Raw genomic sequence first — 16,384 nt, forward strand, 5'->3', positions numbered from 1 at the left:
CAATGGAAATTATGTTCTTTTCCAAACAAAACCCTAAGTCCAAGTCCCATATGCCAAACAGATTAAAACAATATTTTAAACACATGTTTATAGCTTAAAATTTATGACATTTACTTCCCAAACGGCAATAAAAGAGGAAAACGGGTGACCGTTCTGGACCGAAGACTGAGCATTCTGCTTACTTTGGTCTTTTAATGGGCCCACATACAAAATTACTGTAAAACGCATCTGTACCATAGAATTTGAAAGAAGCCATTCCTAACCTGCTTTGATAATGGCTTATTTCTCTATGAGACAAAAAAGATTACACTGGAAATAATTGGATTCTAATAACGAAGATAAAGACATTGATCTATAACATGCTTTAAAAGCCCTCATTCTGGAACAATGCCCTGACTCCCCCCTATGCCCCCCACCCCCAGTTCCATTTTGTTAGGCAACTTCCAATTCTTCCCATGTGTGGAGTTGGTTTCCAACTTGGTTCTATGCGAATTCCACCTATCGGTGATGGTTGTCTATAATTTAACATGGCTTTTTTTCCCCCTCTATTTCAATAGTCCTAGTTCTGTCTTCTAAAGTTGTAATATTGAGATGCACTTAAAACCAAGTAATTTGAGAAAGCATCTTTCTGAATTCCACAATGCCACTTAGTCCTTTTGTGCACAAGACACCTAAGTTGAGAAGAATTTTCTGATAAATGATGAGGTGAGGCTGGGTCTCAAAGCTTCAGAAGCTCCTGGAACGTAGGAAAAAGGAAAGGAAATGAGAGGAGCGCCCTGTCTCCTCAGCATGCCTCCCTCAGCCAGTGTTCACATCTTGGCGCTCTCCTCTAGAGCTTTTAAAATCAAAAGGGGAAAATGAGGTGACAAGAGGGATGATGTCGAGAATCCTGCCTGTTGTCAGGGACCAGTTGTGGGTTATCAATCTAATCTACTGTGGAATTCTCTTTGAAAGATAAAGGCTTTCTTATTTTTCCCATCTATAGCCTGTGTGTGTGTGTGTGTGTGTGTGTGTACGCATATATATGATTTACCTGATTGCAGATTCTCTTCCTGGAGACCTGTGAGTAAGTTGATAGAATGAAATTTGTTTCCATCATAAATGCCTCTCCAAACTATAAAATCAAACCCCTAATAGAAATTCTATCAGGGTGTCTCTACTTCTGAGCATAAATGATAGGTTCCTTTTTAGATGGCAGTGATACGTCTGTGGAGTTTTATTTCCAGGGAGACAGGGCAGGATTTGCTGCTATGCAGACTGAATAATGTTGGAAGCCAACATCATGTCACATTTTGTGTGCACTTTCCAAAGATTAATCCAAGCGTTACAAATGGGACACAGACTGCCATTGTCCCAGGGACACTTTAATAACCCACACCTACAATATTCAACCTGTTGTTTGCATAGGGACAACTTTGGGACACAAAAACCCACCAGAACGACTTGGGGAAAGGAGCCATGGAGAGGCAGAGACCCAGGCGCCACGGCACCTCCACATTTCATCCTTCATGGCAAATGAGTCTGTTTGGAGTTTATTTATGCTTGGGGATGGGGGTCGTGCAGCTTGCTTTCTTCAAAGCCCCTCAGCGAGCATGTCTTAAATCGGCTGCACACTAACTTGGTTTCTTCCTCACTTTGCACTTTCAAGCAGGCTTTGCCAACTCGCAGATAATTTTTGTTTTGTTTTGCATAATGCCGCTCAAATTAAGTAACATGGCCACATGCCCTCAGGACTTAAATTTTGCCTGGCCAGCTTCTTTTCTTTTTCACCCCATCCCCCCCCTCGTGATTCCTGGCATCTGTTGTTAAACTAGGATATTCGTCACGAATGGAAGACTCAGTAGAGGAAGATGAGAAGAACTCATAGTTGTCACATTCCCCAGTTCCTCATCTTTAAGCACAACACTACGGTTCTTAATTATTATTTCTTTCTTATTTACTTTGGAAAACAAATACTGATGGACTAGTAGATTGGAACTGATAGCCAAGTTCCGTTTTGAGTTAAAAATATCAGTAACGTTTTTCATAGAAGGTATTTTTACCATAGAGATAGAAACATGTAAGAAAACAATGAACAGAATCACAAATAGTTATGATATATTTAATCCTAGTTATTTTGAACAGTCTCCTGAAAATAACTTTTTTCTTTTCGTAAGACACTATTACCTTAGTATATGGTAGTGATACTTATCAATAGGAGGCAATTCACTTAATTTCCACTTTAAAGACAGGTTTTAATTATGTGGAAAATGACAAAAGACAGGAGAAAATAAAACTAAAAGGGGCTAGTGTACATTTTGCTAAAGGACATGTTCCTACAATTTAAACTTAAACTTGCTACTTATTTAAATAAGGATCAACAAATCCATAATAATATAACATTTCAAATTTATGTTTAGTGCTTGATATCATTTTTTAATTCAAACTATGGTATTTCTCTAACATCCTATTTTTGTTTTTATTATCATTCTTATAACCAGGTCGGTAAGTACAGGCTTCTTCTTGATTTCTATAAACGGTATTAACTTTGAGATCTAAAAATAATACTACATGGGAATATGTGTATGACGCAGTCAGTTGAGTCTTAAAAGCGAGTATGTTAATGGCAAGTGGTTCATGGGAAAACTGTGTGTAGATTGCTTTGCCTTTATGAACTTAGTTCGAGGCAATAATGTACCCAGCGGGCAGGGGAAAGAGTTGAGGGAACGTGTGGAGGGACCCAAGTTCGTTCTCTGCTAGGGGTCCCACAAGGCTGGAATAAAGCTGTTGGCTGAGTTACATCCCTTTCTGGCGCCAGGGATTCTCTTCCAAGTCCGTTTGGTGTTGAAAGAACTCCATTCCTTGCAGACATAGGTCTGTATCCCCTCTTCTCTTCCCCTGAGGTTTGTTTGGTCAGGGGCCCCTCACAGCTCCCAAAGGCTGCTCACAACTCCTTTCCACATGACCATTTTCATAAGCCCTCTTGCGCTTCAAATCTCTCTGACTTCTGGAACGCACCCCCACCCCACCCCCCACCGTCCTCTTTAGGGGCTTGTCTGATGAGGTCAGGCTCAACCAGATCATCTGCCTTGTGATTAACTCAAAGTTAACTGATTAGTAACCTAATCACAGGAGTGATATTCCATCATACTCACAGGTCCTGCCTACACTCAAGGGGAGAGGATTATACAGAACTCATCTAGCAGCATGTGGGAACTTTGAGGGCCATCTTAGAATTCTGCTTCGCACAAAAGCTAATTACAGATAGTGAAACGGTTGTGAAGGAAATAAAGTAGGAGATAGATAGAGTGGGCAGAAAAGGCCTCCCTGGGGCAGTAATATTTGATCTGAGACTTGCAGGGCAAAGAATGGGCCTTTGTGGGAATGCACTGCCAAAAGGGTATTGTGTCACTCTTCAAATTTCAAATTCAACGTTTTATTGTAATATTGTTATAATTCCACTGATATGTCAAAGTACCTGCTTTTTGAGATTTCGATAACAAAGCAATTCCTACTTCTAATGCATATTTAAAAATAAAACTTCTTTGTCTAGAAGCTCTAATTTCGTTCCTCCAGGAAAGAGAGTTTGTGGTGCGTTTGAGCTGTGAGCTGCCTTTCCTAGGGGCCCTGCAGAGAAATGTCTCAATAGCAATTGGTGGGGAGATGCCAAGTCACTTTGCCCTTGGAAAGACAAAAAGAAAATCCCCTACAAACTAACAATTATAATTGCATCATAGTGACTGTGTCAAAACCACTCATGCATTAGTTCAAAAATCATCTGTGCTAGGATATTTTTGAAACACGAATTTATGTTCCACTTTCTACAGTTTTCCCTCCTTCCTCCTCTAAGCGTAGAGCCAGGCCCTTTGTGTTTCTTTGCAGGGATTTTGCAAAGCGGAAAGAGCTGGCAGGTGCTTTTCCTGCCTTTGGTACAAACTTAAAGTTATCAGAGATGATCTGAGAAGATCTGGAGATGCAGAAATGCCAGAGAGTTACTCTGGAAGCATCAAGTAAGAAGGGCCGACATGTCCCCAAGAATTTAAAAAAAAAAAAAAAAAATGGCGGGGAGGGGGATGGGTTAGGGGCGAGGGAGCTGTCAGTGAAAGGGGACCCGGAGAGGAGGCTTGTAGTGCAGGACTCCAGTCTCTCCAAATAAACTTACTTCCCAAACACAAGGAGAAACAGCAAAGCTTTTGGACTTGAAAGGGACTCTCCCCTCATCCTGGGACGTGAGCAGCTCATCAGAAAAGCAATGTGGACCCATGACTAGAGAAACCCCCTAGATACGGTGGCTGGTGTTTGAAGACCTGGGACCTTGGCCCAAACTCAATTGGAGGCCAAGCACATGTGGGGGAGGTGAAGAAGAACCTCGGTAATGACCATGAGCGAATTCCCCAAGTCAAGTTTAAATCAAGTGTGAGTTTACAGACTATGCATCGTGCACATAATGTCGAGGACTTAGGTATCGGGCGCATCAGGGAACTGTTCACAAAGTCTGTCCTCAGTAAGGCGAATTGTTCAGGTAGCCAGAGTTGCTCTTAAATATGTTATGGACAACACAGAATAAATTTTGCTAGTTTAAATGCTTTGAAGCATTTCTGTACCTGTGACATTAAGTCTCCCTCTACCTTCTCAAATGCCACCTTCTGCCTGCTGAATGGAGTGGTGGTGTAGAAGAAACAGAGCTGGACCAGTTAGCCAGAGTCCCGGGTTTCTTTGTTTTCAGTTTTTTATTGAGTGTTCTTCATTATCCAAGTGTTCTGGGCTTACAAAGATAAATAAGACCAGTTCCTGCTTTTTGTCTGAGAATGAAGAAAGGCAAGAGAGAGAAAAGCGGTTATAGGCAGTATGCACGGTGGTTACTCAGCAAAGCTCAGGAATCAGAAAACAGGAGTTCAAACCTAAGCTTTTGCAATGCTCTAGCTGTCTGATCTTGGGAAAACCATGGAATGATCCTGAACTTGTTATCTCACCCATTAAATGATCCCTACCGTTAATGATTCTCACCTCGTGGTGCTGTTGTGGCTATGAGATAGTGTTTATGAAAGTTTATTATTGTAAATGAGTCCCTGCAATGCAATGTCTTCAGTACTGTGGTGCTGTATTTATGTAACTCCGCATCGATTTTTCCAGTCAAGCCATCTCTACTGAGGAACTGCTACGCTGCCAGACCTGAGAAATAAAAGTCATGTAAACTCTCCAAGTCTGCCTATTTCGTGAGATGAGAAATTTGGAATAGATGATCCCTAAAGTCCCTCAAAATAGGTAGTGAGCTCAAGGGGAAACTGTACAAAATACCAGCCCATTGTCCTTTTAGAAAAATGTTTAGGTCATATCCACGCAGACATAGAGGGAAGAGGGGAAGAACTGGAAACGAAAAGACAAAAAATATTAAATTAAGCCAAGCAACTATCTATTTGTAAAATAAATAAAATTTTTGGAAGCCAGCTAATAACTAAAATTTTGAATTAACTGGATCATTTCACAATTCTGGTACCGAAATAGAGGCTATGTGACTAGCTGGTAAATTTAATCAATAAAAGCAACCGATTAGGATTATTTGGGTAGATGTGATATTTCAAGTATACACCCTTTTACTCTTTACGTAATAAAAAGTTTAATTGACACTCTGAATTCAGTCAACTAATTTCTAACCCAATTGCTACATTTTGCTTTTGTTTAAGAAGAAAAATATTTGAAAAAATTCATAGGTATCTGTTCTCCCAAGAGGTTTCTCTAAACATGGCTGTAATACTTTTCAGTGAGACACTGAACCTTATTTTAGTGATTAGTCCAATAAATGGAAGCATTGCTAGGTCTAGAACTCGTCAATCTACTTTAAAAGGCTAAAGTTCTCTTAAATTTTACATATTTAAGAAAATAAAAGCACTTGTGTTTCCGGGGTTGGGATTAATATGAAGAAAATGTGTTCGTCTGATAGTTGGCATGCCATATTTTGATGTCATTTTGTGGGTCAAAGATAACACCTCTGCAGAAAAGAAGGAAGAGGTAGAAAACAACTGTAAGCATAGCAAGACGAGATTTACAGCACCATTAAAATATATGACATGACAATTGGTGCAGAGCAGTGTGACACACAGCAGTGATCCTGTGCAAACTGGGAGGCCCTGTTTGCATCACTTCTTCAGAACTGTGGCTTTCACTGACATTTATAAACAGGATGAGAACATTATATGACCCTTTGCACGCAGCCACTGCCTAAAGCTGGAAAGCATTGCAATGTCTGATAGATACCTGCATATCTCATAGAATTTAGGATCAAATAATTTGGAAGCTTTCAGTATCTAGAAATGCTATGCAACATTAAAGACAGAAATAGGATTAGTTTACACTGCATCGGAAAGATAAAAATACTTCTTTTGTACTCTTCTCTGTGTAGTTGTATTAGGAATATGGTTTTTGTGTAAGTAAAACAGACCCCTTAAACTTTCTAGACAACATTTAAATGAGTATGGTGAATCCCAGCCTTTCCTAATATCAAAGAAATTTTTCTCATGTTACGTATAGACGTTTGCACAAAGATTCATAAATAGTAACTCAGATACACACGGAAGAAACGACAGAAATTGTAGTTATAAAAGTTATCGCATGGTTATTCCCAATTTGTTGAAACAATCCTCTCATGTTATTGCTAAAAATATGTATTTGACCAATATTTGAATAATTGGATTATATCAGAAATCATTTTCTGTCTTTCTTTTAAGCTGCGGACATAGAAGCCAAAGTTAAAAAGAATTGGGGGCAATTAGCTGGTTGACTTGTTATCTGAGCATAAAATATGTTGGAAAATTCTGAACAGATTCAATGATACCACTATTTATTTCCTAGGAGTTAATAGGTAATGTTGTTCGCACAAACACATAAATAGTGCTCAATACATTTACTAAACTGAATTTAATTTAATCGAAAGTAACCAACCATTTGCTTATCAAATTTCCTTTTTTTCCTAGATTATTCAGCTAGTAGTATATTCTTTTCCAGGAGGCCTAGCAACACCAGAGTGAACTCATTTATGCAAAAGTAAACTATACACCTAATTAATATAGACTGGTTCTCTAAACCAATCGAACAAACCAGATAATTACTAAATTTGTAGTTACTGTGCTTTCTCACTTGTTTGGTCTTAAAAATAAAAGGTTTCTTTTAGAGACTTGGGTAAAAATTGAATTTAACTATTATCTGAACACCTTAAAGTGATAAGTTTGTGTATGTGTCAACTGAAACTGGACTGTTTTTCCTTATTTTCTGTTTTTTTTATTTTCAGTTCCAAGTTCTAATTCAGTGACATAGTCCTGAAAGATTTGCCACATAAAGTATAATATGTGAGTAAACAGAGATATTTTAAATAAGACATAACACCATCTTATTAAATATTTTTTTAATTTATGAAAATGGAAATACTGATATGAAATATAAAATATTAACTCCTCCTTCTATCTAGACTTTCTATTAATAATATAGATCGTGGCTTCTAACAATAGTTTGACAATACTTACAACAGCATTGCTCTCAACTTCATGCATAAGTAAATAGAAAGTTAAAGCACTGCACTTTCTCACCTCATTTTTTTAAGGGAAAGGACCATGTGTCATTGAAAATCTCAGCTATGTTGATGCCCTAACAGCAGTGAAACGGAAACAAACTAATTTATAAATCATAGGGAAACTTTGGCGAAACTAACAAATAGATAAATGCATATAAACATATCTCTGGTTCAAATTCCTATCTCCAGCTCCATCCAGGTTAAAAATCACCCCAAAATGCCTACCTTACTGTTAAATTTTACATCACACATCCCTAGAAAATAATATCTGGAGAATATATTACACGTCCACCCCTCTTCTTATGTGTTCTGATGCTGTTTCGGAGACAGAAAATCCAGCTTCTGAGCCTGGATGTGCCTGGCTCTGGAGAAGTAGCTGCCCCAGCCCTGTGTACTTATGTTTCCGATTCCTGGGAAGTTCTCTTTGCCACAGGGCGTGCCCTGAAACACATCAAAAGAACCAAGTTCTACAAAAGAAAAAAGAAACTCAAGTAGGCTTGAACATACAAAGAGAGGGAGAAAGAGATGAGAAAGGGGCCAGGCAGAGTGTTGAATACAAAATGAGTTCAACCAACCCCAGGAGCTCTTCGTCACTTACATTTATCTTGTTCTGGGAGAGAGGGGCGTCAAAACCAGCCCTGACATAAACCACCCACTGCCATTGACTTTGACTCTATGTGTGAGTGAGTGAGTGAGTGTGTGTGTGTGTGTGTGTGTGTGTGTGTGTGTTGTACATAAAAAGGAACAGATTTCATGAGGTATCACTGTTACCTCACAAGAACCGAAAAGACAACATTTAAAAGCACAAATCTCCAAAGTCCTAAGTAAATACGTTTAGCATGGTGTTGCATTTAATGAATGCATAGTGTTAATATCAAAATCTTCTAATTGTGCGTTGCTTTAACATATTTGCTGCAGTATTTAGATTGTACTTTCTGTGCTTAGAATCATAAAGCATGTGAAATTTTCCATTTCTACTTGTAGTATTTTTTACGTGTTTAGTTTTCAGGGTCAGAGCTCATGGTCAAAATCTCTGCAACCAGATACATTCTGTATGATCAATAAAAAAAATAATTAAAATATAAGTGGTCCAAAAAGCTGAAAAATAAGAAAATCTTTTCTGAGTCTATGCTCATTTCACCTTTGAAATGAATGCCCCGAAATTCTGACTCTCAGTTTTGTTAAAAGTTATTCCAATTGATAAATCCCTTCAGATAAATTTTACTATCCCAATAGGATCATGTTCTTGAATGTCTGCGCAAATTTTCTAGAGCTAGAAAGTGTAACGTCAGGTTTGCCTACACTATAGTCATGTAATGGAAAATGACCTTTAAATTTTGGTGGCTTGGAGGTAAGTACATTAGCAGTGAATGGGAAGAGATGAACATGCAGAAAGAAAAGAAAAGAAAAGAGAGAGAGAGAGATCGAAAGTACTATCAAAAAGACTTTTCTTACTAGAAAAATTTAAAAACATTACATAAGAGGCACATTTAAAACTTCAACACAAGCTTTTGTTATCAAGACCACTATAAATAATAGTAGATTCAAGATTGTTTCCAGTGCATAGGAAGCTATAATCTAACGTGCTGATATTGATTTCCTAACACAGATCAATTGAATTATAGTGTGGATCTACCAATATCATCATACTTATTTTAATTTGTTGCTTACCTGAGACTTCCTAATTTCTACTTTACTGTGTTTGCATTATTTTTATGTCTCTAGACAACCGATAAATCGTCGTTATAATTCTTACGAGTTGCTTTTGTTAAGTGGTATTCAATACAAAAACTAAAAAAAAATTTTTTAAGGATTTTTGCAAAAGGACATAAGTGCATTTAGGTGCGTATGTCACGTTTTCTTAGCGGACTGTGTCAGGCACTGCTCTGCTGGCCTTGCTTGAACAAAGGGTTTCAGTCAATCAGCTATCTGGAAGGAAAAGGTACAATCCTGTGCCCACCCTGTTTACACACAGCAGAATTATATGTCCATAACTAAAGTGATCTTGCAAACTCATTTACAGACTCTTTCTCAGTTTCGTCTTTCTTTCATTTACTTTTTTATCCTTTTTTTAAATTTTACTTTATTATGTTACATTAATCACCATACATTACATCATTAGTTTTTGATGTAGTGTTCCATGATTCATTGTTTGTGTATAACACCCAGCTCCATTCATTTTCTTAAGCAAATAAAATAATTTAAAATTTTAAACATTAAGAGGTGAGGCAATCATGCTCAACTCTGATACATCAGTAATAACAAAATAAAATGATGTGATTTCCATTTCTTGTCTACAGTGAATTACCCAGAAAGTCTATTCAGAGAGAGAGCAAAAGAGAGAAATAAATAAATAAATAAATAAATAAATAAATAAATAAATAAATAAATAAATAAAACATAATTTATAATTCTGAATGTTTTAGTCCCGGGTCCCAGTTTTTTCTGCCTTCAAAACCAGCCCCTTTTCAAATGTATCACACAAATTCACCATATGATTTTATGTGGTTACGTTTCTTTTTTGCATACTTTGTACTTAGCATGTAAACCACCACAAAGTGTGAATGCAACAATGGACAAAGCAGACAGAAGACTCACCTAAAGATTAAAAACAAAAACAACATAAAACACGACACCCACCGCATCGTAGCCAAAGCCCAGGGGTCATGTGTGATGTTTCCAGGCTGAACAACCCCTGGGGCCTCAGTGAGTTGGTCAAAGATAAAAAGAAGAAAGCACATCACAGCTTTTGCGTGGCCCTCTGAATTCTGCGGGCCAAATAATTCACTCTAACTGCAGGCTTTACAAGGCTGAAGGTCAGTCAGTCTTGACCCTGGAGGTCATGGTGTTCTTAGAAGGCAGCAACTTGCCTTGGGTAAAAGCTCCCCGGCCTTGTCTTGGCTGTGCCCTCAGAAGGCATTGACTGGTTTCCTACCATATCCTGGCCCCTCAGAGGGAAATCCTCTTCTACATCACTGACGGGACTGTATTTTAAGCAATACATTAACAGACTCTTTAAAAAACTGATCATTTATTAAATCAAGCTCCAAGCTCTTAGAGATATAATGTTAGTCTTTCCAGTGATATATTTCAAGATCATCTCGAAATTCAAATACCCAAAACCAGTCTCTTGTCTTCTAGTGATGTTTCTATCTGTCTAAAGAACATTTGGTCCCAATTCCAGAGGTGGCCGGGGCTAGGGGCATAGGCTCTGAGGTGGGGCTGCTCCTTACTAGTAGTGTGAGTTGGAACAAACTTCTAAACTTCTGTAACCATTTCCCTATCAGTACAATAGAGATGATAATAGTTCTTATCTGATACAACTGTTGTGGAGAATAAATGGAATTGAATTAGAAATTAAATCCAGGTGCCTGATGCAACCTGTCACGGTGATTCAATAAATTTTAACTGTTATTACACTTACAAAATAATTTTGAACTCGTGCTTCCTGATTCTTCACATCAGCCAACTCCAGAGACTCATTCACTTGGCATTTGTGCCTTTTCCCCGTACATTTTTTTTAAAAGATTTTATTTATTTATTTGACACAGAGAAAGTGAGAGAGAGAGAGAGCATAAGCAGGGGGAGTGGCAGGCAGAGGGAGAAGCAGGCTGTCTGCTGAGTAAGGAGCCCGATGTGGGACTTGATCCTAGGACTCTGGGATCATGACCTGAGCCGAAGGCAGCAGCTTAACTGACTGAGCCACCCAGGGGCCCTCTCTGTACATTCTTAGCGCTTGGTTCTAGACCCTTATCTCTTCATAACTAGACTGCTTTAACAATAGTTTCAATGGATCCCCCAGTCCATTTTTACTTCATTCCAACTCATATGTCACTGCCAGTTTGAGTTTTCATAAGTAATGCTTTCAGCGGTTCTGTCTACAGCTGTTAAAAATTTTCTCTGATTTCCTCTTTCCTACTCCTCACCTTCAAGAGCCTACACATTTGGATTCTGCTCAATCTATTCATCATTCCCCGATGGAAGAATCAGTTTGCTTGTAGACAATTTTCTGCCATATAATTATCTTCATTGATTCCCCCACATAGTCAACAAATATTTCTTTTTTTATTTAATTTTATTTTTTTAAGATTTTATTTATTTATTTGACAGAGAGAGACACAGCGAGAGACGGAACACAAGCAGGGGGAGTGGGAGAGGGAGAAGCAGGCTTCCCACGGAGCAGGGAGCCCGATGCAGGGCTCGATCCCAGGACCCTGGGATCACGACCTGAGCCGAAGGCAGACGCTTAACGACTGAGCCACCCAGGCGCCCCTCAACAAATATTTCTTGAGGGCCTACCATGGACCAAATGCTAGGGATGCAAAGATATTCGTTTCCAAGGTTATAAAAGTAAATAAAATATTCCCTCTGCCATCAATGAGCCTATCACAGACACTAGACAATTAAGCAACTCATTGTAATATACCAGGTAAGAAGAAGTCTAAAGAAAAATAGGACAAAGAAAACTATACTGTAACATTTTGTCTTTAGGTGGGAAGGCTTTGAGATGTCTTAGAAAATGAAATGATTACAACGTAACAAAGTATTATTTGCCACACTATTTCTCGCTTCCAGGAATCATAGGGCCCTAAAAGTTTGTGCACTTTTGCCCTTAATTAAAAATGCCCTCAACCTATCAGAATTCTAGCCATACCCACAAAACCAGTCCTACCTCCTCATCATTTCTTCCTTCATTGTTCTGGTACTTGATCTTTTTCTCTGGAGCTAATGTAAGTCTGTATTATTTAACTTAGTGGTTGATTATATGGAATCTTCAGGTGTTGGACTTATTTTCCAAAGAACCTAACTTAATAACTGGAGTAAAATATAACTAGTAATTGGTTAATTTATTTATTTTTCATGGGAAAATGTGTATTTTTTAAATGACCATGTTTTTCACATTTTTTCTAGTCCACAATATCCTAAAATTTATGCTACATAGCACTAGTTCTACACGATGCTAATAATATTACTCAGAACTTTAACTCTTGTTGAAATATTGGGGAAATACTGAGTTAAAATTGTTAAATAAGTTTGTTTACTGCAAGACTTCCCAGAGCATTATAGCTTGTATAATTTAAGGCTTCAAGCACAGTAAATATTAAGCAGTGTTTCCCAAATCCACTTCATGATAAAACCCACTTCTTGGAATTAGTGTTCACAGGGTTCACTTTGAGGAATTCTGATGTTGTGCAAAGTCTGTGGAGCTGATTTCTATTTTTAACTCAGTCAAACCATTTGCATAACTTAAATAACTGGTTATTTAATTTAATCAACTGGTAAGTGCTATCAATACACTAACACTATTAGAAACACTTAGGTTCTCTAAGTTCTATAACATTAGCAGAGATTTTGATAAACATAAAACCTGGGAACAAGTTCTCCTAACAAGGACATAGGGGCAAGAATCACACTAATGTCTTCAGAAAGTTGGCCAAACTCAAAATCACGATTTGTGCCTACATTCAAGGCTCCTGTTATCAGTCTAAATTTTTATGATTCTTTATTTAATGGCTGAATTATGAGATCTACACCCTAGGTTTCAAGAAAGAGGGAAGTTCCCTATTTAAGAGCACATATTTAATCACTGATAGATGAATGGATATAGAAGATGTGATATACATATATATACAATGGAATATCAGCCATAGTAAAAAAATATCTTGGACCTTGAGGGTATCATACTAAGTGAAATAAGTCAGACAGAGAAAGACAAATACTACATGATTTTGCTCATATGTGGAGTCTAAAAACAAAACAAATGAACACACAAACAAAAAACAAGACCAGACCTATAAAGACAGAGAAGAAACTGATGGTTGCCAGAGGGAAGGGAGTGTGGAGGGCTGGGCAAAATGGGTGAAGGGGAGTGGGAGGTACAGGCTTTCCATTAGAGAATGAATCAGTCATGAAAATGAAAGGTACAGCACAGGGAATATAGTCCGTGGTGTTGTCACAGTGCTGTATGGTGACAGATGACAGCTACACTTGAGGTGAGCATCGTGTGGTGTATAAACTTGTTGAATCACCATGTTGTACATTTATACTAATAGAACACGGTGTGTCAACTATACTTCAATTTTTTAAAAGAAAGAACGCATATTTAAATAGGTAGTTTCAAATGTATTTGATAATATCAAATCCAATTAGTGATTCCCAACTTTAGTATGACTTATATAACTATCATCATTAGTTGTAACAGCTTCTGTGCGGTCTGAGACTAATAACTACAAGTCCAGATCTAAGGAAACAGGTTGCAGGATATTACATGTAACTGTATATCCACACCAACTTGGACTCTGTGTGAGGGTCATACTGACTTTGTCCTCTGGTCCAGTGAAACCTACCAGTGTCTCCTAATCCAGACCTGGCTGAACTCCAAGGCCCTCCCCTAAACAGGTCCTAGTGAACTAGCAGTCAGGAAGGCCTGCTTTCTGATGGCTGCCTGGAGTCCAGACAACCCACGAAGCCCAACATGGGAGGTTTGTAATGGTTGTACTCATGCTCCCCTTTGTTTACAATGGATCTTTAAACTGGAGCCAATGCCTTGTAAGTAGTGGTAGAACCATGGAATGCCAAGTCTCGTCTGAAATCAGCCTTGATGTGACCTTATGCTTTATTTTCCCACAGGCTTCATCCCTACAGAATGAAACTACAACATCTGAAAGAAGGAATGCTTGGCCATTAACGCCATGTTTGAAACTTGGCACCAGTACCTGGAGAAGCCAGGCATCCAGTCATGGCCTGCACCAATCGTCACAACTGGGAGGTCCTTTGGATGATCCGTAACCTCTACCAGCACCACAGCTGCTGATCTCTTTCCCACCTACTGATTTCAGGACCCAAAACATCCTGAATACCCAAAACTGGTGAGCTGATGTACTATATCCTAAGTTAAAAATTCTTGTTCAGTTCAAGGAAGTCAAACTCACCAGGTTGTGACACCTAAAAATCTTTGTTGTATTCCACTTAGAGAAGAGCAACAACAGGACTGCCATTTTCAACCAAAGGTGATGGGTCTTGCCCAAGCCAGCCCATTAGCTTTGGAGGGATGCTTCTATGCAGTGGACTTCTTGCCTATGTGTCCTGGTCAGGAGCACTCACACTGAGGTCCAAGTCTGTACCATAGCAGCTTTGTCCTCCAGCTTCTACCTGTTTTAAGATACAGCACAGTCTCAACTGTGGGCCTTGGGACTTCTGATGGCCAAGTGTTCAGGAAGATGTGGAGGACCAAGGAGAATGTGCCTTGGCAGTATTGAAGCAGAAAAAGACACAGGCCTCTTCCAACCCTATTGAAATACTGGTGATTGTGATGAATCATCTTTGGAGAATTTTATCACAGAGCTCTCTCCATATTACTAAAACATTATCTTCACAGTGATCCACTTTTCTCTACGCCGAGGGACATTGCCTTCACCCCCAGTGGCCATCAAATATCTGCATTCTGCATGGATCCCTGGCTAATGTAGAGCCTCCCATTTGAATCCACATCTAGTAAATTTGTCATTGTAGATTAAGACCTTGGATCATGAGATTACACTCTGGAATAGCAGTGCCTGTGTATACTACCCAGCAGAACATATCCATATTCATCTATAATACCTCTTCCATGCAAATCAATCTCTTACAAGTAAACTGTGGAAGTACCCTATAGAACATCCCCAACCCTCTTGAATTTGACCAGTTTTTATTGAGAACCTATCATGTGCCCAGCACTGTATTAAATTCTGAGACTGCAATGTTGGATGAGTCATAGTGCTTGCCCTAAGAAGTGTGCATTCCAGTGGGGATGTCAGACAATTAAACAGCATGAGGAGGGTTAGAGCATTGTAATGATGGCCATGATAATTCCTTCATGTATGTTCTTTGACCACCCAAGGAGCTCCTAGTTGCCCAGGCTGACTCACAGATGATCTTCTAATATGCCAAAGCAACCCACAAGATTCAAGCCAACAAGCAGCAGTCCCCAAGGGACCTCCCGCAAGTGGTGATCCTATGGATTCTGGTTACTAATGTATTATTTCTAAACCACCTGACTTTTAAACAAGTTAGATGCTCACCTACTAAGCACCTTCCCATCACATCATCAAATGGTAGCCGTAAGATTGTAGCTGCTTATAGGTGGAATCAGGCTGTAAAGTTAGAAAATGTGGCTTCAAGTTTGGGTCCTGGCACTTATTATGACTGTGGGCAAATCACTTAAACTCTTCAGTCTTTGGTGTCTTTCTTTGCAAAATAAGAATAAAAACATTATATACTAGACCTACCTCACAGGGTTGTTGTGAGAATCAAGTGAAAATGTATATGAAAGCACTTTGTAAACTTTGTTATTTTTGATCACCCCATTTCTCATGGGTTCTTCCTTCTCCCTACCAAATACAATACTATAACTTACCAGAAGGATGTACTGTGACACCAGCCCCCCATGCAAGTGAATGATACAAAGAAGATGAAGTACATGCCCTCCTGGATACCTGGTTTCAGTATGGGAATTCTGACACCTCACAAGATGACAAGTATAGAAGCCACAGGACCAACGCCAGGGCTATATTGCCATATAGACATTCTACCATTAACACTTCACTGGACGCAGACACCGGTTAGCCCTCTTGGTGGAAGGCTTTCCCCCAGAACCCATTGTAGAGAACTTACTCTTGGCCCCAGCAAACTAAGCAGACAACAATAATTCAGGGAATCACCTGGGCTCTAGCTGCCAAAGGAATCACCAGCCACTCCAGTGGGGACCATGCCTCCCAAGGGAGAGTGAGAAGACTTGGTGAAAGGAGACACTGACTCAGTTAAACAAAATACAAGCCATCCTTCCTGCCTGACCTGCTCTAG

The 16,384-nt window shown here is 39.0% G+C and overlaps 1 protein-coding gene across 2 annotated transcripts in view; it reads left to right on the forward strand.

Annotated features, from left to right (window-relative positions):
* GRID2 (glutamate ionotropic receptor delta type subunit 2) overlaps positions 1-15,936 on the forward strand; it is a 1,431,476-nt gene extending 1,415,540 nt beyond the window's left edge. The window contains exons 16-17 of one of the 2 annotated variants that reach the window (XM_027599852.1): positions 7,265-7,322; positions 14,174-14,312. In XM_027599852.1, the coding sequence (XP_027455653.1) occupies positions 7,265-7,285 (21 nt within the window). In that variant the 3' untranslated portion in view covers positions 7,286-7,322; positions 14,174-14,312. Of the gene's footprint in view, positions 1-7,264; positions 7,323-14,173 lie in introns of both variants that reach the window. The other variant, XM_027599851.1, reaches the window with a different exon arrangement.
* The last annotated feature ends 448 nt before the right edge of the window (positions 15,937-16,384 follow it).

The sequence above is a fragment of the Zalophus californianus genome, chromosome 2, assembly GCF_009762305.2.
Source record: "Zalophus californianus isolate mZalCal1 chromosome 2, mZalCal1.pri.v2, whole genome shotgun sequence".
Lineage (NCBI taxonomy): Eukaryota > Metazoa > Chordata > Mammalia > Carnivora > Otariidae > Zalophus > Zalophus californianus.